Source organism: Chiloscyllium plagiosum, chromosome 19 (assembly GCF_004010195.1).
Source record: "Chiloscyllium plagiosum isolate BGI_BamShark_2017 chromosome 19, ASM401019v2, whole genome shotgun sequence".
Taxonomy (NCBI): domain Eukaryota; kingdom Metazoa; phylum Chordata; class Chondrichthyes; order Orectolobiformes; family Hemiscylliidae; genus Chiloscyllium; species Chiloscyllium plagiosum.
In genome coordinates, this window is record NC_057728.1 from 40,743,418 (window position 1) to 40,765,704 (window position 22,287).

The window sequence follows — 22,287 nt, forward strand, 5'->3', positions numbered from 1 at the left end:
GGCTGAGGTAGTCAATTAAAGGGAAGTAAATATTTGCACATTTATTCATCCAACTAACACATTGTAGTTCTATGTAACTGAGGATCAATATGAAATATTACTGCAGTAAATTAGAAATTCCATAAAACTCAAGTCTACATAATTTGAAGTATTCTGCAAAGATTAAATAGAGTAGTTAAATAATTCATTCCAAAAAGAAAACATCTAATTATGGATAAAGAAAGCAATCAAGTGAAAAGCATGATACAAAGATATATTTACAAAAATGCTACTAATAAGGATGCATTACATGCAGCAAGTGAGCCCCACTCCAGGGAGCATATACCTCTGATCTCCTGGGTTAATTAAAGAATAATAACTTCATTTATCAAACACTCAGTCTTCTCACGGGGATGTCACTATACAATATTCCACTAGTCATTTTTCAGGCATGGCGAATTGTTTAAATATTTACCAGTCTGCAATTCTGCTAAAACTGAAAACCTTCAGTGAAATAACCCTACATACTGTGTACAAGTGGGTGCGCCAAAGTAATGTTCCTTAATCTTTTCTTGCCTGTGAAGATTTTATTGTGGCTTTGGTGTTGTGGTTAAAGTCTTCCCTCAGATTTCACTGTACCCACAGCAACTGTGTTAATATTCACAACTTGATGAAGCACCACCAGGTTATCATAAGGGTCACAGTAGCCTTGTTTGAATAGAATCAATATTGAGCATACTGAAACCAACAACAAAAATAATTTTGAATGTTGGACTTGTGGATGTTGGAATGCTGGAAGTAGGATACGCAGAAAAAAAAGCTTGCATTTGTTCACAAAGTCAATATGACAAAGCTACAGGGGTGACTTTAATTTAATCTGCTGATCAGAAATTGCTTTAGAGCAGTTGCAACCACCCAGGCAACATACCTAACCCGGAGCCCCCGGCCTGTTGGGATCTTCACTGACTCCACTAAACAAGTAGCAAGAGCAGCCGCCCTTAGTCAGCACTTTAATATGTGCCAGTTGAGTTCACATTACCGTGCCAACACTGCCAAATGTACTGGAAAGACCAAGTAGAAAATCACAGTCAGCTGTGTTTTTTTTTAAAAATCATTCATTGTGGCCTTCACTGGCTGGGCCAACATTAATTGCCCATTGCAATTTGCCATTGGGAAAGTAGTGATGAGCTGCCACCTTGTACCACTGCAGTCCATTTTTTTATAGGTAAGAAGGGAGATGCAGGATTTTGATCCAGGAACAGTGAAGGAACCACAATATATTTCCAAGTCAGGATGGTGAGTGGCTTGGAAGGCAGATTGCAGATGGTGGTGTTCCCATATATCTACAGCTCTGCTGTTTAAGAAACCTTGGTGAAGTCTGCATTCTCACCAGGACAGTCCAATGTGGAAATGAAACAGGCTCATTAAGTGTTGTTCTTTAAGAAAAGAGATCCTGTTGATGTCAGAAGTACTTGAGTATTCCCTTGGTGCAATCTTTTTCTCTCTCCTTCCCAATCATAGGGACATCTATCGGACATCCCAGCAGCTATACCCAGTGATTTACCTGTTCAGAGTCTGATTTCTAGGCAGCACAGGTTCATGGCACTACCTGCTTGGGATAGTGGGAAAGTCCACATGTGCCAATTTGAAATGAATTAGGAATTCTAGCCCTGCTACTAACTAAGCTCACCTGACAAAAATTAATTGAGAACACAAATTTGGGTCCACATTTTACACAGAAATACATCGCTATAAGAAATCAAACATAGAAATATGTCATTCAACCGAAACAGTGGGTGTGTGCATGAGTGTTCACCCTCATCACAAGCAAATAGTTCTAATACATAAGAACAAACTGCCAGAAAGGGCTTCACTACAAACTTCCAAAAGCATTTCAAAAGAAAACATTTGCAGGTAAATTCCAAACTGATCACTGAAAAGATCTAAAGATGTTTTGTAAAATAGCAATACAGTCACTTGGGGTAACGTTCATAAGATAAAAATCCAGTTTAAAAAAAATCCAGTCACACACACACACATTGTCACATCCTTAGTGACACAATTCAGGTCAAATTTAGAATTTTAGACTGGACCTACAAATGTTAGGTCATTATTAGAAATGGCATATTGTAACAGGGAACAATGAAAAAGCAGGAAAATATGGTTAATGTAGACAATTTAACTTGAACTTCCAGCACAACATGATAGACCAAATCACCTCTATTCATGTTGTAAATTCTTATATTATCTTCCATTGCCACTGATAAAGTAACAATGATTGCCAGAGGCAGCATTTAACAACTTGAGTAAAATTACAAATCACTTTCAAATGATACACAATCAAATTGAAATAGTCAAAGACTTGGACGTTTTATTTTATAAAAGCAGTTACAGCTAAAAAGATGCTGGAAACTGCCATAGAATCTTTAAACAAGGATATGACAAAGTTTCTGGTCAGTCCAAATAAATGTCAATTATAAATCATTGGTGATTGTTCAGTTAGCATGTATCAAACTTCCTGGATAATACTTCAGCAAATTAGAAACCATGAAGGATTATTATTACCGAACAAAGACATTTTGACTTGTCATAGAGATGAACAGCAGAGAACAGACCCTTCAGTCCAACTCGTTCATGCTGCCAGATATCCTAAATTAATCTATTCCATTTGCCAGCACCTGGTCCATATCCCTCTAAACCCTTCCTATTCATATACCCATCCAGATGTCTTTTCAATGTCGTAATTGTACCAGCCTTCACCACTTCCTCTGGCTGCTCATTCCATACATGGACCACCATTTGTGTGAAAAAGTTGCCCCTTAGGTCCCTTTCAAATCTTTCTCCTCTCACCTGAATCATATGCCCTCTAGTTCTGGACTCCCCCACCCCACAGAAAAGACCTTGTCTATTTATCCTATTCACGCCCTTCATGATTTTATAAACCAATGTAAGGTCACTCCTCAGCGTCCAATGCTCCAGAGAAAACAGTGTCAGCCAATTCAGCTTCCCACTATAAAAGGATATGGGTCAAGTGCTGGCAAATGGGACTAGATTAATTTGGAACATCTGGTCGGCATAGACGAGTTGAACCAAAGGATCTGCTTCCATGCCGTACATCTTTATGATTCTACTACAAGACAAAATGTATTTGTTCAGCAATAACAATACTTTAGCAAATTAAAAACCATAAAAGGTCATCTAGAAATGTTGGCACATGATAACTGAACAAGCAGCAATGATTTATAACTGACGTGTATTTGGACTGACTAGAAAGTTTTGTCATATCCCTGTTTCTATGCCAATTTCGCCAGGACAATTTACAAGAATACCTGTTCAAGGGGAAAACGAACAGGGACATTATAAAAGAAAAAAGTTCACAAGTGGACTCTGTTTGGAATGCTTCAATTAATAATGTTTTGCAGTTAATTGTCAGGCTTGTTTAAATTTTTAACCATATCATCTGACTCTGATTGTTCGAGACATTGCCATGAGAAAGGAAATGAACAGGTGCGACCTATTTTGAAGAAGGCAGAGTGGGTGCCTATGTCTATCTATTTGCAAAGAACATAGCCCTGTTTTTCAATACACCACATTGCCATCCTGGCTGACTACTTAAAACTGGTTATCAAAACTTAATTCTTCACTTACACAGGATTATCCAATAAATGTTGTCCAGTTGCAGAAGCACAATTAATGTTGGACACGATGTTACAGGTTTAGCAAGCATGAGCTAGTTGGTCAGTACCTTGCTCATTGTGAATAGGCAAAGGGGTATGGTGCTTGATATGATCCTCCAACCATTGGGACATATGGTCTACATTCCTAAAACTACAGTGGTACTGAAAATGACTAATAAATGGTGTATTCTCCAGGCAAAAACTCATAACAATAACAGTTCATTTGCTATCCAATCAGCACTGTCCCCTTGTCCAGTATAAGTGTTGTTTTTCTCCTTAGACAGGTATTTTCGCAAATAGTCCTGATGAGAGCAAGACAAAAAGCATCAACACAATGTGTCATTTTTCAGCAATACTCAAGTTCTGTTGTGCAAAATGACAAAGTAATCTCATTTGGAAAACTTGTTTTACATGTATATAATAAATGTTAACCATGTACAGGTTTAAAACATTAGTATATATATCACAGATATTTACATGATATCTTTATTACGGACAAAAGTATTCTCATGCCTAACTAAGTTTCATGCTCAGTTCATTAAGTAATCTGCAGAAAAAGAGATTTTGTCCAGTTCAGATTTTTATTCCTGATTAGGTGCTAGTGGATAATATTTCTGCATGTCGATGTTATAATTTGACTGAATATTTTGGCAATGTCCATCTATTGTTACATTATTTACATTGTCAACCTTGAAATCAGTGGAATGTATCATACCTTCTGACTTAGAAATGTTTAATTAGATTTACAATCAATGGCACAATGTAAGTCAAACACCTGAATTATAATAACTTTAGTCAAATGAACCAGCGTCAAATCTTTTTATATCATTTAGTCAGTCAAACGCCCAGGAACTACCAATGATCATGGATGGAGCAGAAAGTTGTACTATTCCATAGCTTTGCTCCTGCCCTTAATGGATATACTGGGGTCAATGGTACATATCCTTGGCAGGCATGAGCCCACGCCAGTTGTGCAGCTCATGTAATCTCTGTTTCTAATGCTTCAGCAAGGCAGTAGGAGAGAATTAGCTGTGTTGCCTTTCCATAACTGACCCTATGATATTTTTGCAGCAGTAAAATAAAGTTAGTTTAAAAATGGCTAGTTTTCCATTCAGCCATGCCATAATGCTACTACTCACTTGCTGATTCCAGTATTTTAAGTATTAGTATCCCAGAAACCTCCAAGGATTGCAACAGTGCTGGACATGAAGGATGCATACATGCTTATCCAGTAGTTCAGGAGTGGGGTTTCGAAAGGTTCTGAAACATATTTCACAGATTTGCATTTCTTAATTATATATGTCTAACCACATGTGGCTGGTCAAGTTGTGTGTAAAATCTTACTACTTACAAGGGATATAAAGGGTGTAGTCATGATTTAAGAAGGTCCTGTCATCAATTCAATCCAACGCATGTAGACCGCAGCATTTTATGGTTCAAAGGCATTCAGGCATGCTGTATTCAACAATAAAACTCTTTCTTTTACATGGGAAAATCTTGTAATTGCCTCTTCTATTTTGACTAAAACTACATTGTACTTTTTGTGTGACAGAGCTGCATGGCGAAAAAACTTTAAAATCTTTGTTACGACCGAAGAGCCAATTCCACCCCCCCCCCACTTTCCTTGATGATAAAAGGTGCACAGTCTGCCAATACCAGTGAATATTAAAAACATAATTTCTTATTTTTATTGAAACAAAATAACTAGTGTTAAAAAAGAGATTAATACAAGATCTCAGACTGGCTCCAATTTCCTAAATGACCGCGCTTCTAAAACATCTTATTGATCACGAAGGAATCCAAAATGATATAAGAAGTTATTTTACCAATGCAGACAATTTATCATTGAATATGTTCCATCATCTCACCCTGTAAGCCATTCCTATATATACAGGCGATACTAAAAAGCACATTAAAACCGCACTCCTGCTGTTCCCTGGTGGGAGTGGTCAGCATCCTAAGTTTCTTCTCACTGGCCAGTGATTCCTGCAGGGTCTGGGTGCAAGTTGGAGCCTGAATATGGAAATGCGAAGCTAAAATTTCTATGGGCCTCAATATGTGGGTTTGTCACTTGCCTGAACCACATACACACACACATCCTGACTAGTGTGGACTAAAAATATAACTGTTACCATTCGATTACCCATCGGATTTCTTTCTCATTAAGGCGAAGCAAATTGACAACAACCTTCTGAAAAGCTTCTCACTGTGAAGATGCTCGATGTGGTGCTGGAGTAGGACAAGTCATTGTTATTATAGGAACCTTACCACCATTAGATAATTCAATAGTACGTTCTGTTGAAGGACTTTTACGCAGCATCAAGTTCACTGATTCTGGGAGTCGCAAACAGTTCTGTTCATCCTTAGCTTGAAAAGTGCACTTTTCGTCACAGTAAAACTGATAAGATGATGCATTTATATTCACAGCCATTTCATGATTCATGGTAGATGTTTGTTCAGTTGTTTCGTAGAAATAGAGCTGTTTCAGTGTCTGCTGACTGCATTCAGTAATCCTAGACTATGCACACTCTGATAACAAGGGGAGTGTTGGTGACAAGGTTGCTTGAATCTCCAGTCTTGCTTCTGTCCATAAAAGCAATTAACACAAAACTCAGTAGATTCTTCAGGAAGTGAGTAGCTAACATCTCGGTTTAATGACGGGTACAAGATGTTTCTTTCATAAGCAGCCTTTCGTGCTTCTCTTCAAAGTCTCCTTTTCAAAGATATCCTTCCATTCTTCTCCCATTTTAGGAACATTGCGAACCAACATTTGAGGATGATTATGCCCATCAAATGACTTCTTTGGGACAGACTTCCAAGGCTGCTTCTGATTGTGCCTTCTCATGCCAGACTCCATGAGAGGAAGTACACTTCCAGTGTGTGCTCGTCCCTTCTCGCAAAACATAGGATTGAAGTCAGAAATATATTCTTCTCTTGTTTCCTCTTCACCCACAATAGAACTAACTTTACATTTTTTGTCAGAACATTCGCTGATGGTGCTGTGACAAAGAGTTCCTTCGGAGATCTTGCCAGCACTAGACTTCATAGATGTTTTGCTTAAACTGGTTGCTATAGAGGAGTTAGATTTAGTTGATTGAATTTTGGCACCAGGATGCTTTGTTATTTTGATCATCTTTCCTTCAGGCTTCTCACAAGTTGAAGTTAGAAAAGTAATGTGTTGAACTGAACTTGGGAAAACAACTGTAGGCACCAGGTGAGGGAAAAGGTCTGGATGAGCTTCTTTCTCACTGCGGGTACTTTCTACATTTCGCACACAGTCTTCTAAGCACAACTTGTCAGTGCTAATTCGTTCTGCATGGTTTGCAGACTGACTTACAGATCTGCGCTCAATTGCCTGGTGCAGGCTTATTCTATTCAGACAAGGCAAGTGACAGTTTTGTTCAGGTTCAGTCCTTCGAAAGGGAAAAATAATTAAACTTTTATTGAGAAACAAAAAATAACAGTATTGTAAATCACTTATGAAATACTACTGTATTAGAGATAATTTTGGAATTCTTTTGCTCTGTGAAAAATAGTTTATTTTTCTTAAATTCTAATTTGAATGCTATTGTCTTCAAGAATTCTTAATTTCATGTTAAGAATTTGTAAATAATCAGCGTTTTAGATTTTTTTCTGAAGTGAAATGAGTATGCTTGAGCCAGGATTTTAACTTGAGATGTGGGCTGGGCAGACAGGCATTAAGATGGACAGCAAACAAGCTCAATTTCAGCAGCACAAATCCTGGGCCTCACATGCATAAGGTCATCAAAGAGTTACATTCCAAGGTCCAGGATTATATGCTGAAAGATGCACGAAAGCTTGGGGTAGGGACTGCAAGTCTCAATCCTACTGTTTAAGACCCCCTCAATGCAATATACCAATTCAACTATGTAAAAGTCGTCAAGCTGTATGCGTGACATGAAATGAATATTGGAAATATAATGTGTGCCTTTAAATACAGTGAGACACTGCACATAGGGCTTGCACTGAAAGAATCTGATCTGTTTTGCATTTTCTAATGTCAGCATTGAACTATTACAGAATGTACTTCTACAAATTTTACGAATAAAGTATATTTTGAGGAAAACATTACAGAACAGGAGGCCATTCAGCTGGTTCTCTCTGTACTGCTTCTCTGCAAGAGCAACTCAGTGACTCCCACTCGCTTACCCTTTGCCCAAAATCTTGTAAAATGAAAATCAAAGGTCATCGACTTGAAACATTAACGCAGTTTCCTTTTCCACAAATGCTGCCTGGCTTGCTCAGTTAGTCGTAGTATCTGGGTTTTTACTTCAGAGTTACAGCACCTGTAGCATTTTGTTTTTATTTTGCTTTTAATAACTCAGTCCTGACTTTCATTAATAATCCATATTGTCCAAGTGACTGCTAATTTTCTCACTGATTTTCAATTCTTAAAACTTTCCTTTCATCCAAGTTAAACTAATTGGCCTGTAATTGCTTGGTTTATCCTTATACCCTTTTTCTGAATAAGGGCGTAACCTTCACCATTCCCAGTCCTCTGGAATCACTGTGCATCTAAGCAAGATTGAATGATGATGAGAATGTCTCCATAATTTCCAACCTTATTTCCTTCAGCATCCCCTGGTGCAGGTTATCAGACCTGGTTTTCAGCTGTGTCAGTCGAGGATATTGTAAAGATACAAAGGACATCAGAATGGTAAACAATATCAGTTTTTCATTTTTTTGCTTTTCTATGTATTTTTGACCCTTCTCTAACTGTATTGTTCAATTTTTCTCAACTGTCTCATCATAGGTTTAATATTGTTCCAAAATGGCTGTCTGTTTTGTGCCTGTCTATTTTGTGCATCATAAGGATGAATGTAACAGGACCGAGAGACTTTAACCTCACCTTCATTTACTTTAATAGATTGCAAACAGATAGAGAATATCTAGGACAAGTCAACAGTTACAGTCCCTCAATTAAGACATCAAGTAAAGATGTGCGATCTCAGATTTACTTATATTACAGATAGCATTTGCAAGTGAGGACAGTCATTAGAGAATAATGGTTCCCTTCTAATATTACTCAAGTGTTTTCAAGTTTTAGCAGTGTCCATGGAGCCACTTTTTCACTCTCTACCTTTCAGATTGAGAGCTACACAAGAAGGGAGCAAGGGAGGGTTAATTAAGTAGGTGAGTGTTTAAAGCATTAGTGACATGTTTAAATGGTAGCGTTATAATACGTCTAAGTTGCAAGGGAGCATAAAGAATGAAGTTTGTGCCAACACCATTTAACCTGTAACATCCAAATCAGTAATACTCAAATGGAATACCAGTTTGTTGTTAAAAGGCAGATTTTCAAATCAGCCTGATAAAACAAGGTAAACTGAATTTCCTTTTGAATAATGAGCAGCTAAAATATACAACAATACTATATAAAAAAAGCTAAACCTTAACAAAGGCTGCTGGCTGTGCAGATTAATCATGCTTTTACTTGAGATAGACTTTAGTTTTTTTACTTAAAGAGTGGTAGAATACTTGGGACCGCTTGCATCATTTACATTTATATCTAATCTGCACAATCTAGGTCAAAACACCACAGTAGTTTGGGTACTGTACCATGTCTTGTATGAACGCTTTCATTTGAATTTGGCTTCCAATCAGTATTGGCAGTAGGGATGAGAAGCATTATGTAGAATATTATGGTAGATTTCCTTTGCTAAGTAAACCAGTTGGGTTTTTATGACAATGTTAAACTTTATTGTCTCATTTACAGTTTCATAAAAGTGAATTCCAATTCTGAAACTGTACTGGTCAAAGGTTATGCTTGTCAATGATTTGTGTGATTGTGCGATTTGGAATTATGAATTTACAGCCTTCGGATTAGGAGTCTGATGTCTGATTTACTATTCCAACTGCATAACCACTGCATTACCCTTTCCAGTTCATGAAAATCCCTTGATCCCATGATTACTTACAGAAATGGTTGATTAGGCCCACAAAAATAATGCATTTCATTTAGGTATATCCTAAAATGCATTTAGTTATGCACCATCACGGTGTGGACTTGTTGGGCCGAAGGGCCTGTTTCCACACTAAGTAATCTTTATTGGTGGAGTGACTGTTTGAATCAGGTAAAAATGAGCTAAACAAGCTTGCTTTATAGAATAAATTCTGATAAGACAGAATTTTCTGCGGGACACATCTCAACTTTTGCTGCAAACAGAAGTAACTGCAGAAGCAAAAGAAGTAACATCAGAGACAGAAAATAAAGTAATAATTAAACTACAAGACAAGAAAAATGTAAACTAGCAAGAGACAGGAAACAGAAAGAAATCTAAAATAAATTAACAGTATACATTTTTAGTTTATTTCCCAAATGGATTTTTAAGTAGTGTGTAGGCAATATTTACAGTTGTTAATTTGCTCTGCTTTATTCTGTAGATCAGGATAATGTTTGGGAATTACCATTCTCTCATTTTATATTGAAGTAGCTCTGTGGGTTAAAAAAAATGCTATACACTATTATTGTAATGCATTTGAATCAACTAAATAACAATTTGTTTCAGTACCCAACCATTTTGTTGTAAATTCAAAATATGTGGGCCACAAAATGTGCCATTTCAAATTATACTTAGAATTTTAAAAAATATTTCTATCCTTAACATAGAAATCCTCCTATGTTCAAAGTTTGACCTGTCAGCCCAGTCTGAACTTCTTTCTCAACTCTGATTCTGCAATTCATTAAAATGGTAATACATTCCAAAAAGAGCTTCAATTCACCTGGTATTTCCAGTTTCTGAAAAACACACTGCTGAAATTCGCTGCTGATTATTACCAAGTTTTCTCACAGAGCCCTTTGACAATTTCATACTTGCAACAGAATCTGAGGAACTATTTCTACTCTTTGCACTTTTCATCTCATCATCATCCACTGTGTCATGTTCAATCTGGAACTTGTCTGCCATCTTTGTTCCAACCTGGTTTGCAAAGGGGGAGAAAAAAGGCATACAAAGGCTTCACAATTCTGCAACAGAAGAAATCACAATAAAATCATTAAGAATATGAGAAATTTGGCCCAGCAAATGTGACAATATTTCCAGGACAGCTGCATTTGTAGTTGAGATGAATAAGGCATGTTCTGATTGAAACATACAATATTCCAATAGCTCTGGGAAAGGTAGGCTATGAGAGATTGTTTCCTCTGGCAGCCAAATGTACTGGGAATAGCCAAACTGGCAACACAACTCAGCAACTGGGATCCTTATTTGCTCTAGTGACTTGATGTAAAATTTCAGCTCTTGTGAAGAAAAGCACCTCATCAAGAGACCAAATAAAATCATAAAATATGTCATTCTTCACAAACAGCAATAAATCACTTGCCCTATTTTTAAAAGTTCAAAGTTTGTGCGAAGATTTGTAGTTCGAGTGCTCGTTGTTGTGGTTCTGTTCGCCAACCTGGAAGTTTTTGTTGCAAACGTTTCGTCCCCTGGCTAGGCGACATCATCAGTGCTTGGGAGCCTCCTGCGAAGCGCTTCTTTGATGTTTCCTCCGGTGTTTATAGTGGTCTGTTCCTGCCGCTTCCGGTTGTCAGTTTCAGCTGTCCGCTGTAGTGGTTGGTATATTGGGTCAAGGTCGATGTGTTTGTTGATGGAGTTTGTGGATGAATGCCATGCCTCTAGGAATTCCCTGGCTGTTCTCTGTCTGGCTTGCCCTATGATAGTAGTGTTGTCCCAGTCGAATTAAATGCCTAAAACTAGGGGGCATGCATTCAAGGTGAGAGGGGGAAAGCTCAAAGGAGATAGAATCATAAAATCCTTAACAGTGTGCAAACAGGCCATTTGGCCCAACAAGTCCAATCTGACCCTCCAAAGAGTAACCCACCCAGACCCTATTATTCTACATTTACCTCAGACTAATGCACCTAACTTACACATCCCTGAACACAATGGGCAATTTAGTACGGCTAATTGCCCTAACCTGCACATCTTTGGATTGTAGGAGGAAACCAGAGCACCCAGAGGAAAGTCACGCAGACACGGGGAGAATGTGCAAACTCCAGTCAGACAGTCACCCGAGGCTGGAATCAAACCCAGATCCTTGGTGCTGTGAGGCAGCAGTGCTAACCACTGAGCCAGAGAGTGGTAGGAGTCTGGAATGCACTGTTAGAGGTGGTGGTGGAGGCAGATAGGGCATTTAAGAAACTTTTACATCGGCACATGAATATGCAAGGAATGGAGGGATATGGACCAAGGGCAGGCAGAGGGAATTAGTTTAATTTGGCATTGTGTTCGGTGCAACATCATTGGCTGTACTGTTCTAGGTTCTATATTATATGGACGAGTTAGACCGAAGGGTCTGTTTCTATGCTGTATAACTCTATGACTCTAATATCCTTGAGCTCAGATTCAGCTTTCAGCCTTGAACTTATTAGTTTTTCTTTTATGTTTCTCCTCCATGCTCTCCCTGCATTGATATTAACTCTTCCTCCTTGCAGTCTCCGACACATTAATATCGTGTATGACACAATTTACTTGACCTCTTCAAATTCTAGCCTCCATATTACTTCCCCTCATATTGAGCTCTGCAGCCATTTCCCTCTCACTCAGACAGGTCCAGGGCTCCCTTGGTATGATGTAACTCAGTTGCCAGCATTTCCACATCCGGAGTCAGACGATTGTGGCTTTGAGTCCCCCTCCAATGAGCACATACGACATAATCCAGGCACGTATTAAAGTGGTGCATTGCAGGTGTTGTGCATGTCAGCGCTGTTATCTTTAGGATGAGATGCCCATCCCTCTCCTGGACCAACATCAACTAGCAACATGAATTCGACTGGGACAACACTACTATCATAGGGCAAGCCAGACAGAGAACAGCCAGGGAATTCCTAGAGGCATGGCATTCATCCACAAACTCCATCAACAAACACATCGACCTGGACCCAATATACCAACCACTACAGTGGACAGCTGAAACTGACAACCGGAAGTGGCAGGGACAGACCACTATAAACACCGGAGGAAACATCAAAGAAGCGCTTTGCAGGAGGCTCCCAAGCACTGATGATGTCGCCTAGCCAGGGGACGAAACGTTTGCAACAAAAACTTCCAGCTCGGCGAACAGAACCACAACATTTTTAAAAGTGTTAGAACACACATCATCTGAACAGTCCATTCACAACAGGATGTGTCATATTGTGTAATAATTGGAAATTTATGGCTGATGATGATAAAAAGTGAATGTGCAATCCATGCATTCATGAGAATTTTTTTGATGGAGGTGAGGTAAGCAGACATATCCACATAGGCATTTCTCTCCAAGTATCTCTATCGGACATGTATAGCTTGAGGGGAACAACTCCATTAGCACAGGCTAAGGTGAGAAGGCAGGCCTAGATGTATAGCCACACCCAACAGAGAAAGTTTGCATCGAAGTTCGAAAGCAGTGCTGTGATTTAACAAAAAAGATCTTTATTATAAATACCTTTATTCAGTCTAGCCAACTGAGTTAGCCCACCCTTTGTTAGAGGAATGATCAGAAAGGAACATATCATAGAATTTGCTAACCACAGTTTTGCTGTTATGGGCAAATTCTTTTGGATTAATTAAAAACCAAAAAACTGTGGATGCTGTCAGTCAGGGACCTTTCCTCAGAGCCTGTTCTGAGGAACGATCACTCCACCCCAAAGCGTTAACTCTGATTTTCTCCACAGATGCACCAGACCTGCTGAGCTTTTCCAGCAATTTCTGTTTTTGTTTTGGATTAATGGTGTTTTCTCAGTTCAATTTTTGGCTCATTTCTCCTAGACAAAGTAACAACTGCTGGAGCATCACCAGATCTTCCTTTATTTCTTCAGAGATCCAGCGAATTAATCCAGTTAACATGGAGGCAGTGAATGAATAGAGGGCTGCCTGAAATAAACAATACCAACTATTTGCAAAATATATAGGTTATCATCAGAAGCTATAGGAGATTTGGTTCATTCTGAGGGAATTCAGGTCTTACTGATTGCATGAGGCTCTCTCTCTGAACATTGGTAAGGAGAATCCCCTCCTCAGGACCAGTGCAGAAAATGCAGCATGCCAAAATCATTACATGGCCCAGATTAATAAGGCTCTGACTTTATAGAAGCAGGCATTTACTTAACCCTATTCCATGGGCAAAATGATGGTGGATAAACTAATAGCAGGAATAAGGCTTAAGTGCAGAGTTTCAATTTTCGACTATTTCGACTGAGTTAAATTCAGAGATTAATTTTTTGAGGGTTTGACAAGAAAAGCTGAGACAAACAGCACTTTATTTCAAACCATTACCTCAGTAGCATGTATTGCAAACTGCAATTGTACTGAGTTGCAAAAAATAGTATACTTTAAAACATGTATTAACTTAGTAAATTGAGTTAATAGTCAGTCTGTATTGAATGATTTAATGCTGTGAAGGTTTCCCACTATCAAATTTGTCAAGACACTCAATTTGCTTTTAAATACTCAATTTATAAGAACTGCGCTTGTCTAATACAACAAGAAAATGAGTGAAAACAAAACTCAACTGCAATTTCTTAGTAATTAGTAAAAGGGAGTAATTTGAGTAAGTATCAACAATTGTGGAAAATATAATTCTTATCTGATGAATAATGAAACATTAATATGAAATTACCTTTTGGCATTTGGATGATAATGGTCCATAATATTGTTGCAAAACTGAATAATACCCATTATCATTATCTGCTAAACCAGCACAATTTTTATTTGTGATTGTTAATTCTTCTTCTGCATTTTGCATGAACTTTCTGAAGAGATAAACAAACAGAGATTTGATTGCAATCTTCCACTCAGTGCAATCACAGGTAAGTTAAACTATTGAAATTTGCTTCCATTTGTATATGAATTGAGTCATTACAAGGTTGTCCTGCAATATGCAAAGGTGTATCATGAAATGAGTAAAGCTGAGAAAATATAAACTTGTTTATGCTGGATTCCAACACACAGCCTTTTCTTCCTTTCCTATCTCCTGTGCACTTTTCACTATCATCCATGTTACCACTGTTCCTACTCTTGTAGCCTCTGAAATAAGAGCAGTGTAACAAAAAGTGAATATCTACTCATAACTCACCACTTTCGACAATTCTTACTAAAACTAAAATCATTAATACACAGTAATGTTCTTTATTCGTTTCTTTTTGAAAAGATGCAATATTTAAATAACTTCATCTACACGTCTGTCAAGCAATGTATTTTCAATTTTACTGCAGTAAACCATAGAATTAAATTTTAATTAAAATTTAAACTTCATGGAAATAAATACTTTTAAAAAGATTAAGGCAATTCATTGTCAAGCGGTGTGCAATTCTTATTTTACAAAAGTATCTATAGCTTTTATATGTTTACTTGTTACCAGATCCAGACTGCTGCTTGTTATACCTAAGTTTATTCAATAAAGACTTAACATGAAAAATTAAATATTTTCCAGTCACAGAGTCATAGAATTGTACAACACAGAAACAGACCCTTCGGTCCAACTTGTTTATACTGACCAGACAAATCTAGTCCCATTTTCCTCTAAACCCTTCCAATTCATGTACCCATCAAGATGACATTTAAATGTTGTAATTGTACCCGCCTCCACCACTCCATCTGGCAGCTCATTCAATACACACACCACCCTCTATGTGAAAATGTTGCCCCTTAGCTGCCTTTTAAATCTTTCCCTTCTCAACTTAAACCTTTTCCCTCTAGTTTTTGACTTCCCTACCCTGGGGTAAATTCCTTGGTTGTTCACCCTATCCACACCCCTCATGATTTTATAAACCCCTATAAGGTCACCCCTCAGCCTCCGACACTCCAGTGAAAATAACCCCAGCCTATTCAGCCTATCCCTATAGCTTAAACCCTCCAGCCTTGGCATTAATCCTTGTAAATCTTTTCTGAACCCTTTCAGGTTTCACATCCTTCCTATAACAGGGAGACCAGAACTGCACACAGTATTCCAAAAGTAGCCTAACCAATGTCCTGTACAGCCGCAACACGATCACACAACTCCTATACTCAATGCACTGACCAATCAAGAAAAGTGTAACAAATGCCTTCTTCATTATTTTATCTACCTGCAATTCCACTTTCAAGGAACTATGAACCTGCACTCCAAGGCTTGTTTGTTCAGTAATACTCCCCAGGAGCTTATCATTAAGTGTATAGGTCCTGTCCTGATTTGCCTTTCCAAAATGCAGCACCTCACATTTATCTAAACTACATTCCATCTGGCACTCCTTGGCCCATCTGATCAAGATCCTGTTTAATCTGAGGTAAACTTCTTCACTGTCCACAACACCTCCAACTTTGGTGCCGCCTGCAAAATTACTAAACCTATGTTCACATCCAAACCATTTATAGAAAGGAAGAAAAGCAGTGGACCCAGCCTCAATCCTAGTGGCACACCAGGGGCCACAGGTTTCCAGACTGAAAAGCAACTCTAATATACTTTTCATTTAAAAGTCCCGTGAACAACTTTTGTTCATCCATTAATGTGCCTGGTTTTGAACAGTCTGTATGACTGATAATGTTATTAAAAATGGGAGATTAACCAGAGGATGATTGAAATAGATCAGGAGAAAATAATAAATGAGGGTTTCAGTAACATGTGAACTAGGTATTGCCGAATATGTACAATATTACAAAGGTAGAGGTTGTCAGTTTTCAGAATGAAGACCATATGGCATCAGTAGCTCAGCTGAAGGGTTGAAAGAATACCAAGGTAGCAAAGTGTTGCTCAGCTGTAGGTAATGGCTAGGGAGAGGGTGAAACCAGTACCAAAGATGTTTGAAGCCAAAAATGGGTTAAGGCCAAAGATGACGGCTTTGGTCTTCCCAGTGTTTAGCTCAAATAAATTGATATTCATCAAAGAACGGGATGAACAGCAAGCAATTTATAGAATGAACAGCAACAAAGTGAAGTGTGTAAAGATTTTAAAAACAGAAATTTAACCAAAATAGGAACTAACAGAGACTGGGAGGAGATGCTAAGTCTCGTAGCTGATATAATATGCAAATAAAGTTGAATAAATTAGCAAAACTTAAAAACATTTGCAGAGGAAAGAGCAGCAATTGCTCCTGTAGGATGTGAAATTTTGAACAATAGGTGTTAACTCAGATGGCTCACATTTCTCAAACTCAAAGCATCAGAACTTGAGAAAGACACAGTGACAATGCAGCAGATGAGGCTGGGAAATAAGTTTACTAGTTTAATGGTAGAATTTAGAAGATTATCACACTGACTAATGGGAAAAAAGTAGGCAATGAAAACAGAGATGGATGGCGATTTAAGAGCAGTGAACAGCTAAAAGGAAAAGTTACAACAGTTTGCAGGGCAATTAATGCTCTCAATCAGACATTATGGTTTGGTTTCTAGGAGATAATGGAGGCCGTGTATGCCATTAAATAAACATCTAAGGGATTAAAAAAGAGCTGGTAGGGACATTAACAATTTAGCTATAAATGGAGCATTGATAATATTTCCAGAGTAAGAGAAATTGATCTCTTAGAGTCCTCAAAGCTTTGTTACCTGCCAGATCAAGAAGTTGGCATGGTCAATGTAAGAGCAAATTATGTATGGTTATGCAAAATTAATTATGGAAATTAGGAAACAAAATTAAAACAGAATTGTACAGACACATGATCGCTCTTCTGACAATGTAGGAGAGGAGAATTAGGGAGGAGTAACTTCACGTAGGGATTTAAATATGTGGGGCTGGATGTTACATAGAAACCCTGCAGCATGGAAGCACACCATTCAACCCACCGAGTCCTCACCAACCCTTCGAAGAGCCCACCCAGACCCACACCCCTATCCTGTCCCTGTAACCCTGCATTTCTCATGACTAATCCAGCAGGCTTGCATATCCTGAGGCACTATTGGCAATTTAGCATGGCCAATCCACCTAACCTGCACATCTTTGGACTGTGGGAAGAAACAGGAGCACCCGGAGGAAATCTTGGCAGACATGAGAGAACCAAGGGTAGAATTGAACCTTGGTGCTGTGAGGCAGATGTGCTAACCCATGAGCCACTGTGCCATCCCATGCCTCCAGAGGTGTGTTTTCAGGGTCTGAGCATGCAGTATAAGGCAGGAGACTAGCCTACGACCTTCTCAGTCACACCCAAGCACAATTCGAGGGATTTATTATGCTCCCGAGAAGCATGTTGGGATGTCCTACTTGATTTATTAATTGAGAAATTGTGCCATAGGGATTATCTACTACAGTCTACTGCAAGTCTTCCTTGGGCAATATACATCGTTGGATTCCTTCAAACTATAAGATTGGCCTAATTGGCAGCCATATGCAGTATGGCTCGAATCGATGTACAAGCTTGATGCTGAAATAGGACTCAGGTTGCAGCATGATGTCTACCTTTGGTACAGTATATTACACAAAGGTACAAGTGAGCCTATGGCCACTACCTTTGGACTTGAAAAGTGTCCAACATACCTCAGATTACTCTGGAAGATTTGATCAACAGGTGAAGCTAGCTACTTTGTGCTGTTATTACACAGCAGCAACATAAGTAGTTGTTGCCAATGATAGGTGCTGCCACCAAGTCAAAAAGACATTCTGCCTAGCACATAAATTTGAGTGCTGTTGTGATGCCAGGTAGGGCATTTGTTCCAAAGACTGGCAGGGTGCATCAAACAGCATGGTTGCTCCCCACAGGTAAGGTACTGACTGTAACTAAACAACCTATGCTTACAAACCTCACAAATGCCCAACATGAGGAGCTCAAGTTGCTAAATCAACTGAGTGTGCTAAGAATTACTGAAAACCAATTTAAGATCATCAGTGGCCCTGCAATGGGGCATACCTGCATCTACTGGAAATTAAACACACTGACGTACAGAAGCCTGTTTCTTACAGACCCAAACAGCATATGCAGACATTGCATCTATTTTGAGTGAGCATAGTCAAGTGGCAGCTATTCTTCAGTTTATTCCTCAGGGCATTGTCTTTACCGATCAGAGTACACCTGCCTGGTTTAAATTTAATTAAAGCTTGGCATTTAACTGTCAATCATCATGTAACTGGTGCATTCTTCAGGACAATGCCCCTTACAGAGTTCATTTGCCAATCAATTGGCATACTCTTTTCATAAGGTACAAAAATGTCTTCCCTTTCACATTGGCGTAATCAAGAGGAAAACTTTATTAAAATCTGCCTTTTCAGCAATACTCATGTTCAACCATTTTAAAGGCAGTATATAAAATAAAGTTTTGTTGAGGATGGAACGCAAGATAGATCATTTGGTGAATCCAGAAGTGACTGCAGGAACAGGAAGAGAACAATACTGGAAATATTCTATGATTTGATAAACAAAACTAGGTGCAAGTAATGGCAGTCTCACCCAGGTGTCCAACTGGGGACAAGTGTTCAAGGAAGATGAGGATGTCAATCCTGGTCAAAGTCTGAAGAAAGATCAATAAGCACAAGAAGGATAGTCATAGAAGTGGATCTCTTAACATGAACAAAAATAAAAATCAGCAGAAATGGACAAAACACACAAAGAGTGGTAGTTGTTTAGAGAGTGGCACGGAGGCTCAGTTGTTAGCATGGCTACCTTACAGTGCCGGGGACCTGGGTTCGATTCCAGCGTTGGGTGACTGTCTGTGTGGAGTTTGCACATTTTCCCCGTATCTGCGTCGGTTTACTCCGGTTTCCTCCCACAGTTCAAAAGATGTGCAGGTCAGGTGAACTGGCCATGCTAAATTGCCCATAGTGTTAGGTGCATTAGTCAGGGGTAAATGTAGGGAAATGAGTCTGTGTGAGTTATTCTTCGGAGGGTTGGTGTGGACTTGTTAGGCTGAAGGGCCTGTTTCCACACTGTAGGGAATCTGATCTAATCTAATTATCTTCCACAAATAGCAAATGGTCAACTGACTACCACTTCATGCTACAACCAATTTAAGAATAAACTGTGTGTCATGTAGAGTTCACTTACATTATACTGAATAAATTCACTCCTGGCGTATGGTTGTAGGCTTTTCTCTCAACGACTGACCTAGCTTCTATAATGACTATTTCAGGTTAAGTCAATCAGAAACAATATCTTGAGTGCTGATTAATAATAAACTAAACTCTGAAAATAGCAACAGATTGCTGATGCAACATAAGAGAGAGAATTCCCTCAGGAAAAGGAATACAATATTGCCATTTAGAAGGAAAGTTTGGAAGTTTTCACAAAATGAAAACTTCAGTCCGAATCCATCTCATCAAATTTCTGGCAAGCATGGAAGCTTGAAACAATATTTTAACAGTCACATGTTTGAATGTTTTCTCTAATGAGCTTCATGTTTTCTAAAAGTGAGATCTACAGTCTTTGTTGTTACATGGAATTTATGACATCTGTACTTTTTTTGTACCAGACATTCAGTGGCTGTCATGCAATTGTGGCAATTCACATCAGACGATGACTTTACCTGTGCAAGATGTCAATAAGTCATTAACCTGTTCTTTTTTTACCATGTTACATTGTCTAAATCTTCTCTCCCCACACAAACAATTTTTAATTACTTTTAAAAGTCTGTCTTTATTCTGAAAATCCAACACATTTTTTCCCCAAAAATGCCCAGAGGAAAATATAAATTGCGAGTTGAAAATACTGCTCACTTTTTCAGATAGGAACATCAGCATTATGTGGATACTGCTGTAAAATAAAGCCCAGTTCGTCCATCTATGATTCTTTATTTCAGAGACTTGCAATCATACCTGTTATTCTCAATGTTTCCTTTGGTCTTTTGTGCAAAGCGACATGGTTCTGTGAATATATTGTATATATGTGTTAAAATTGAAGCTGTTAATATCATTTAAAATATAAAATTACCATATTTAAAGGTTTAGAAACATACAGGAACATTGGAACAAAGGTAGGCCATTCAGCTCCTCGAGTCTGTTCCACCATTCATTGAGATCATGGCTGATCTGTGGCCTAACTCCATACACCTGCCATTGGCCCATGTTCATGAAAACCTTTTGCTTCACAAAAATTAACAACTGAACATGCATCCACTGCTGTTAGGGGAAGAGTTCTAAACGTGTGTGTGTGTATGTCTGTGTGTGTGTGTGTGTGTGTGTATAGGAGCATCCTAACAGTCTGGCTCTAATTCTTACACTAAGCCCCCTAATTCTAGAATGCCCAACCGGTGGTAATAATTTATCTTTATCTACACTGTCTTTTCTTTTTAATATCTTGAAGATTTTGATCAGATCTAAACTCTAGAGAAACAGGCTTAATTTCGGTAATTTCTCCTCATAACTTAACCTCTGAAATGCAGGTATTATTCTGGCAAATTTACACTGTACTCTCTCTAAGGCCCAGGTATATTTCCTAAGATATGGTGCCCAGATCTGCTCACAGGACTCCAAGTGAGGTCGAACCAGAGTTTTGTATAACTACAGCATTACCTCTGCATCTTGTACTCCAGTCATTGAAGTATAAAGATCAGGATTTTATCAGTTATTTTCTTCATCACTTTATGATGTTTCAAAGGTCTATATACCTGAACCCCTCTTTGGGCATTTATTGTTTTTAAACTTTATACCGTCCAGAAAGTACCCTGATCTAACTTTTCTCAATCCAAAATGGATAATATCATACTTACGTTGAACTCCATCTGCTGCAGTTTTGCCCAATCACTTAGTAATCAACTACTTCAATGATATATAGACATATTTATGCAGACAAATGTCATGACTGTTCTGATGAAAGGTCATCAACCTGAAATGTTAACTTTGTTTTTCTTTACAGAATCTGTCTAACCTGTGAAGTATTTCCAGTATTTTCAGTGGTTGCAGTAATTGGTTCTTATGTAATAAACTGTCCTAGATTGACATTCAATATTATTTTGGTAAGCTGATTATAAAAAACAATTACTCAAAAGTGTACTGGGGCAATATTTTCTCTCTTCAGATCTGAAGTTTCAGAAGTACACTGTGATCTGACATACCCTGGTTTAATTATTTTCTATCCAGAACTACTTCATTCTGAAATTATGGTTTAGACCTCAATACCGATTGCTCAGCATGACTTTGCATGGGCCCCAGCTATGTCTGCCTCTTCATAGGGTATGTGGAACAATCCATCTTCCGCAACTACACTGGCCCCACCCCCCATCTTTTCCTTCGCTACATTGATCAAAAGGAGTAGCCATGGGCACCCGCATGGGCCCCAGCTATGCCTGCCTCTTCGTAGGGTATGTGGAACAATCCATCTTCCGCAACTACACTGGCCCCACCCCCCATCTTTTCCTTCGCTACATTGATGACTGTATCGGCGCTACCTCGTGCTCCCACGAGGAGGTTGAACAGTTCATCCACTACACTAACACCTTCCACCCCGACCTCAAATTCACCTGGACAGTCTCGGACTCCTCCCTCCCCTTCCCAGACCTTTCTGTTTCTATCTCAGGCGACCGAATCAACACGGACATCTACTACAAACCAACCGACTCCCACAGCTACCTGGACTACACCTCCTCCCATCCTGCCCCCTGTAAAAACGCCATCCCATTCTCCCAATTCCTACGTCTCCGCCGCATCTGCTCCCAGGAGGACCAGTTCAAAATACGTACAACACAGATGGCCACCTTCTTCAAGGACCGCAATTTCCCCCCCGACGTGGTCAACG

The 22,287-nt window shown here is 38.8% G+C and overlaps 1 protein-coding gene across 3 annotated transcripts in view; it reads right to left on the minus strand.

Moving 5' to 3' along the window:
- Positions 1–4,260: 4,260 nt before the first annotated feature.
- Positions 4,261–22,287, minus strand: part of LOC122559392 — a 19,295-nt gene continuing 1,268 nt past the window's right edge. The window contains exons 2-6 of one of the 3 annotated variants that reach the window (XR_006314418.1): positions 20,370–20,418; positions 14,277–14,409; positions 10,401–10,597; positions 5,925–7,069; positions 4,261–5,111 (exon numbers count right to left, since the gene is read on the minus strand). Coding sequence is in view for 1 of the 3 variants with exons in the window: in XM_043708841.1 (XP_043564776.1) it covers positions 6,334–7,069; positions 10,401–10,597; positions 14,277–14,402 (1,059 nt within the window). In the remaining 2 variants the exon portion in view is untranslated. Of the gene's footprint in view, positions 7,070–10,400; positions 10,598–14,276; positions 14,410–20,369; positions 20,419–22,287 lie in introns of all 3 variants that reach the window. The other 2 variants (XR_006314417.1, XM_043708841.1) reach the window with 2 other exon arrangements.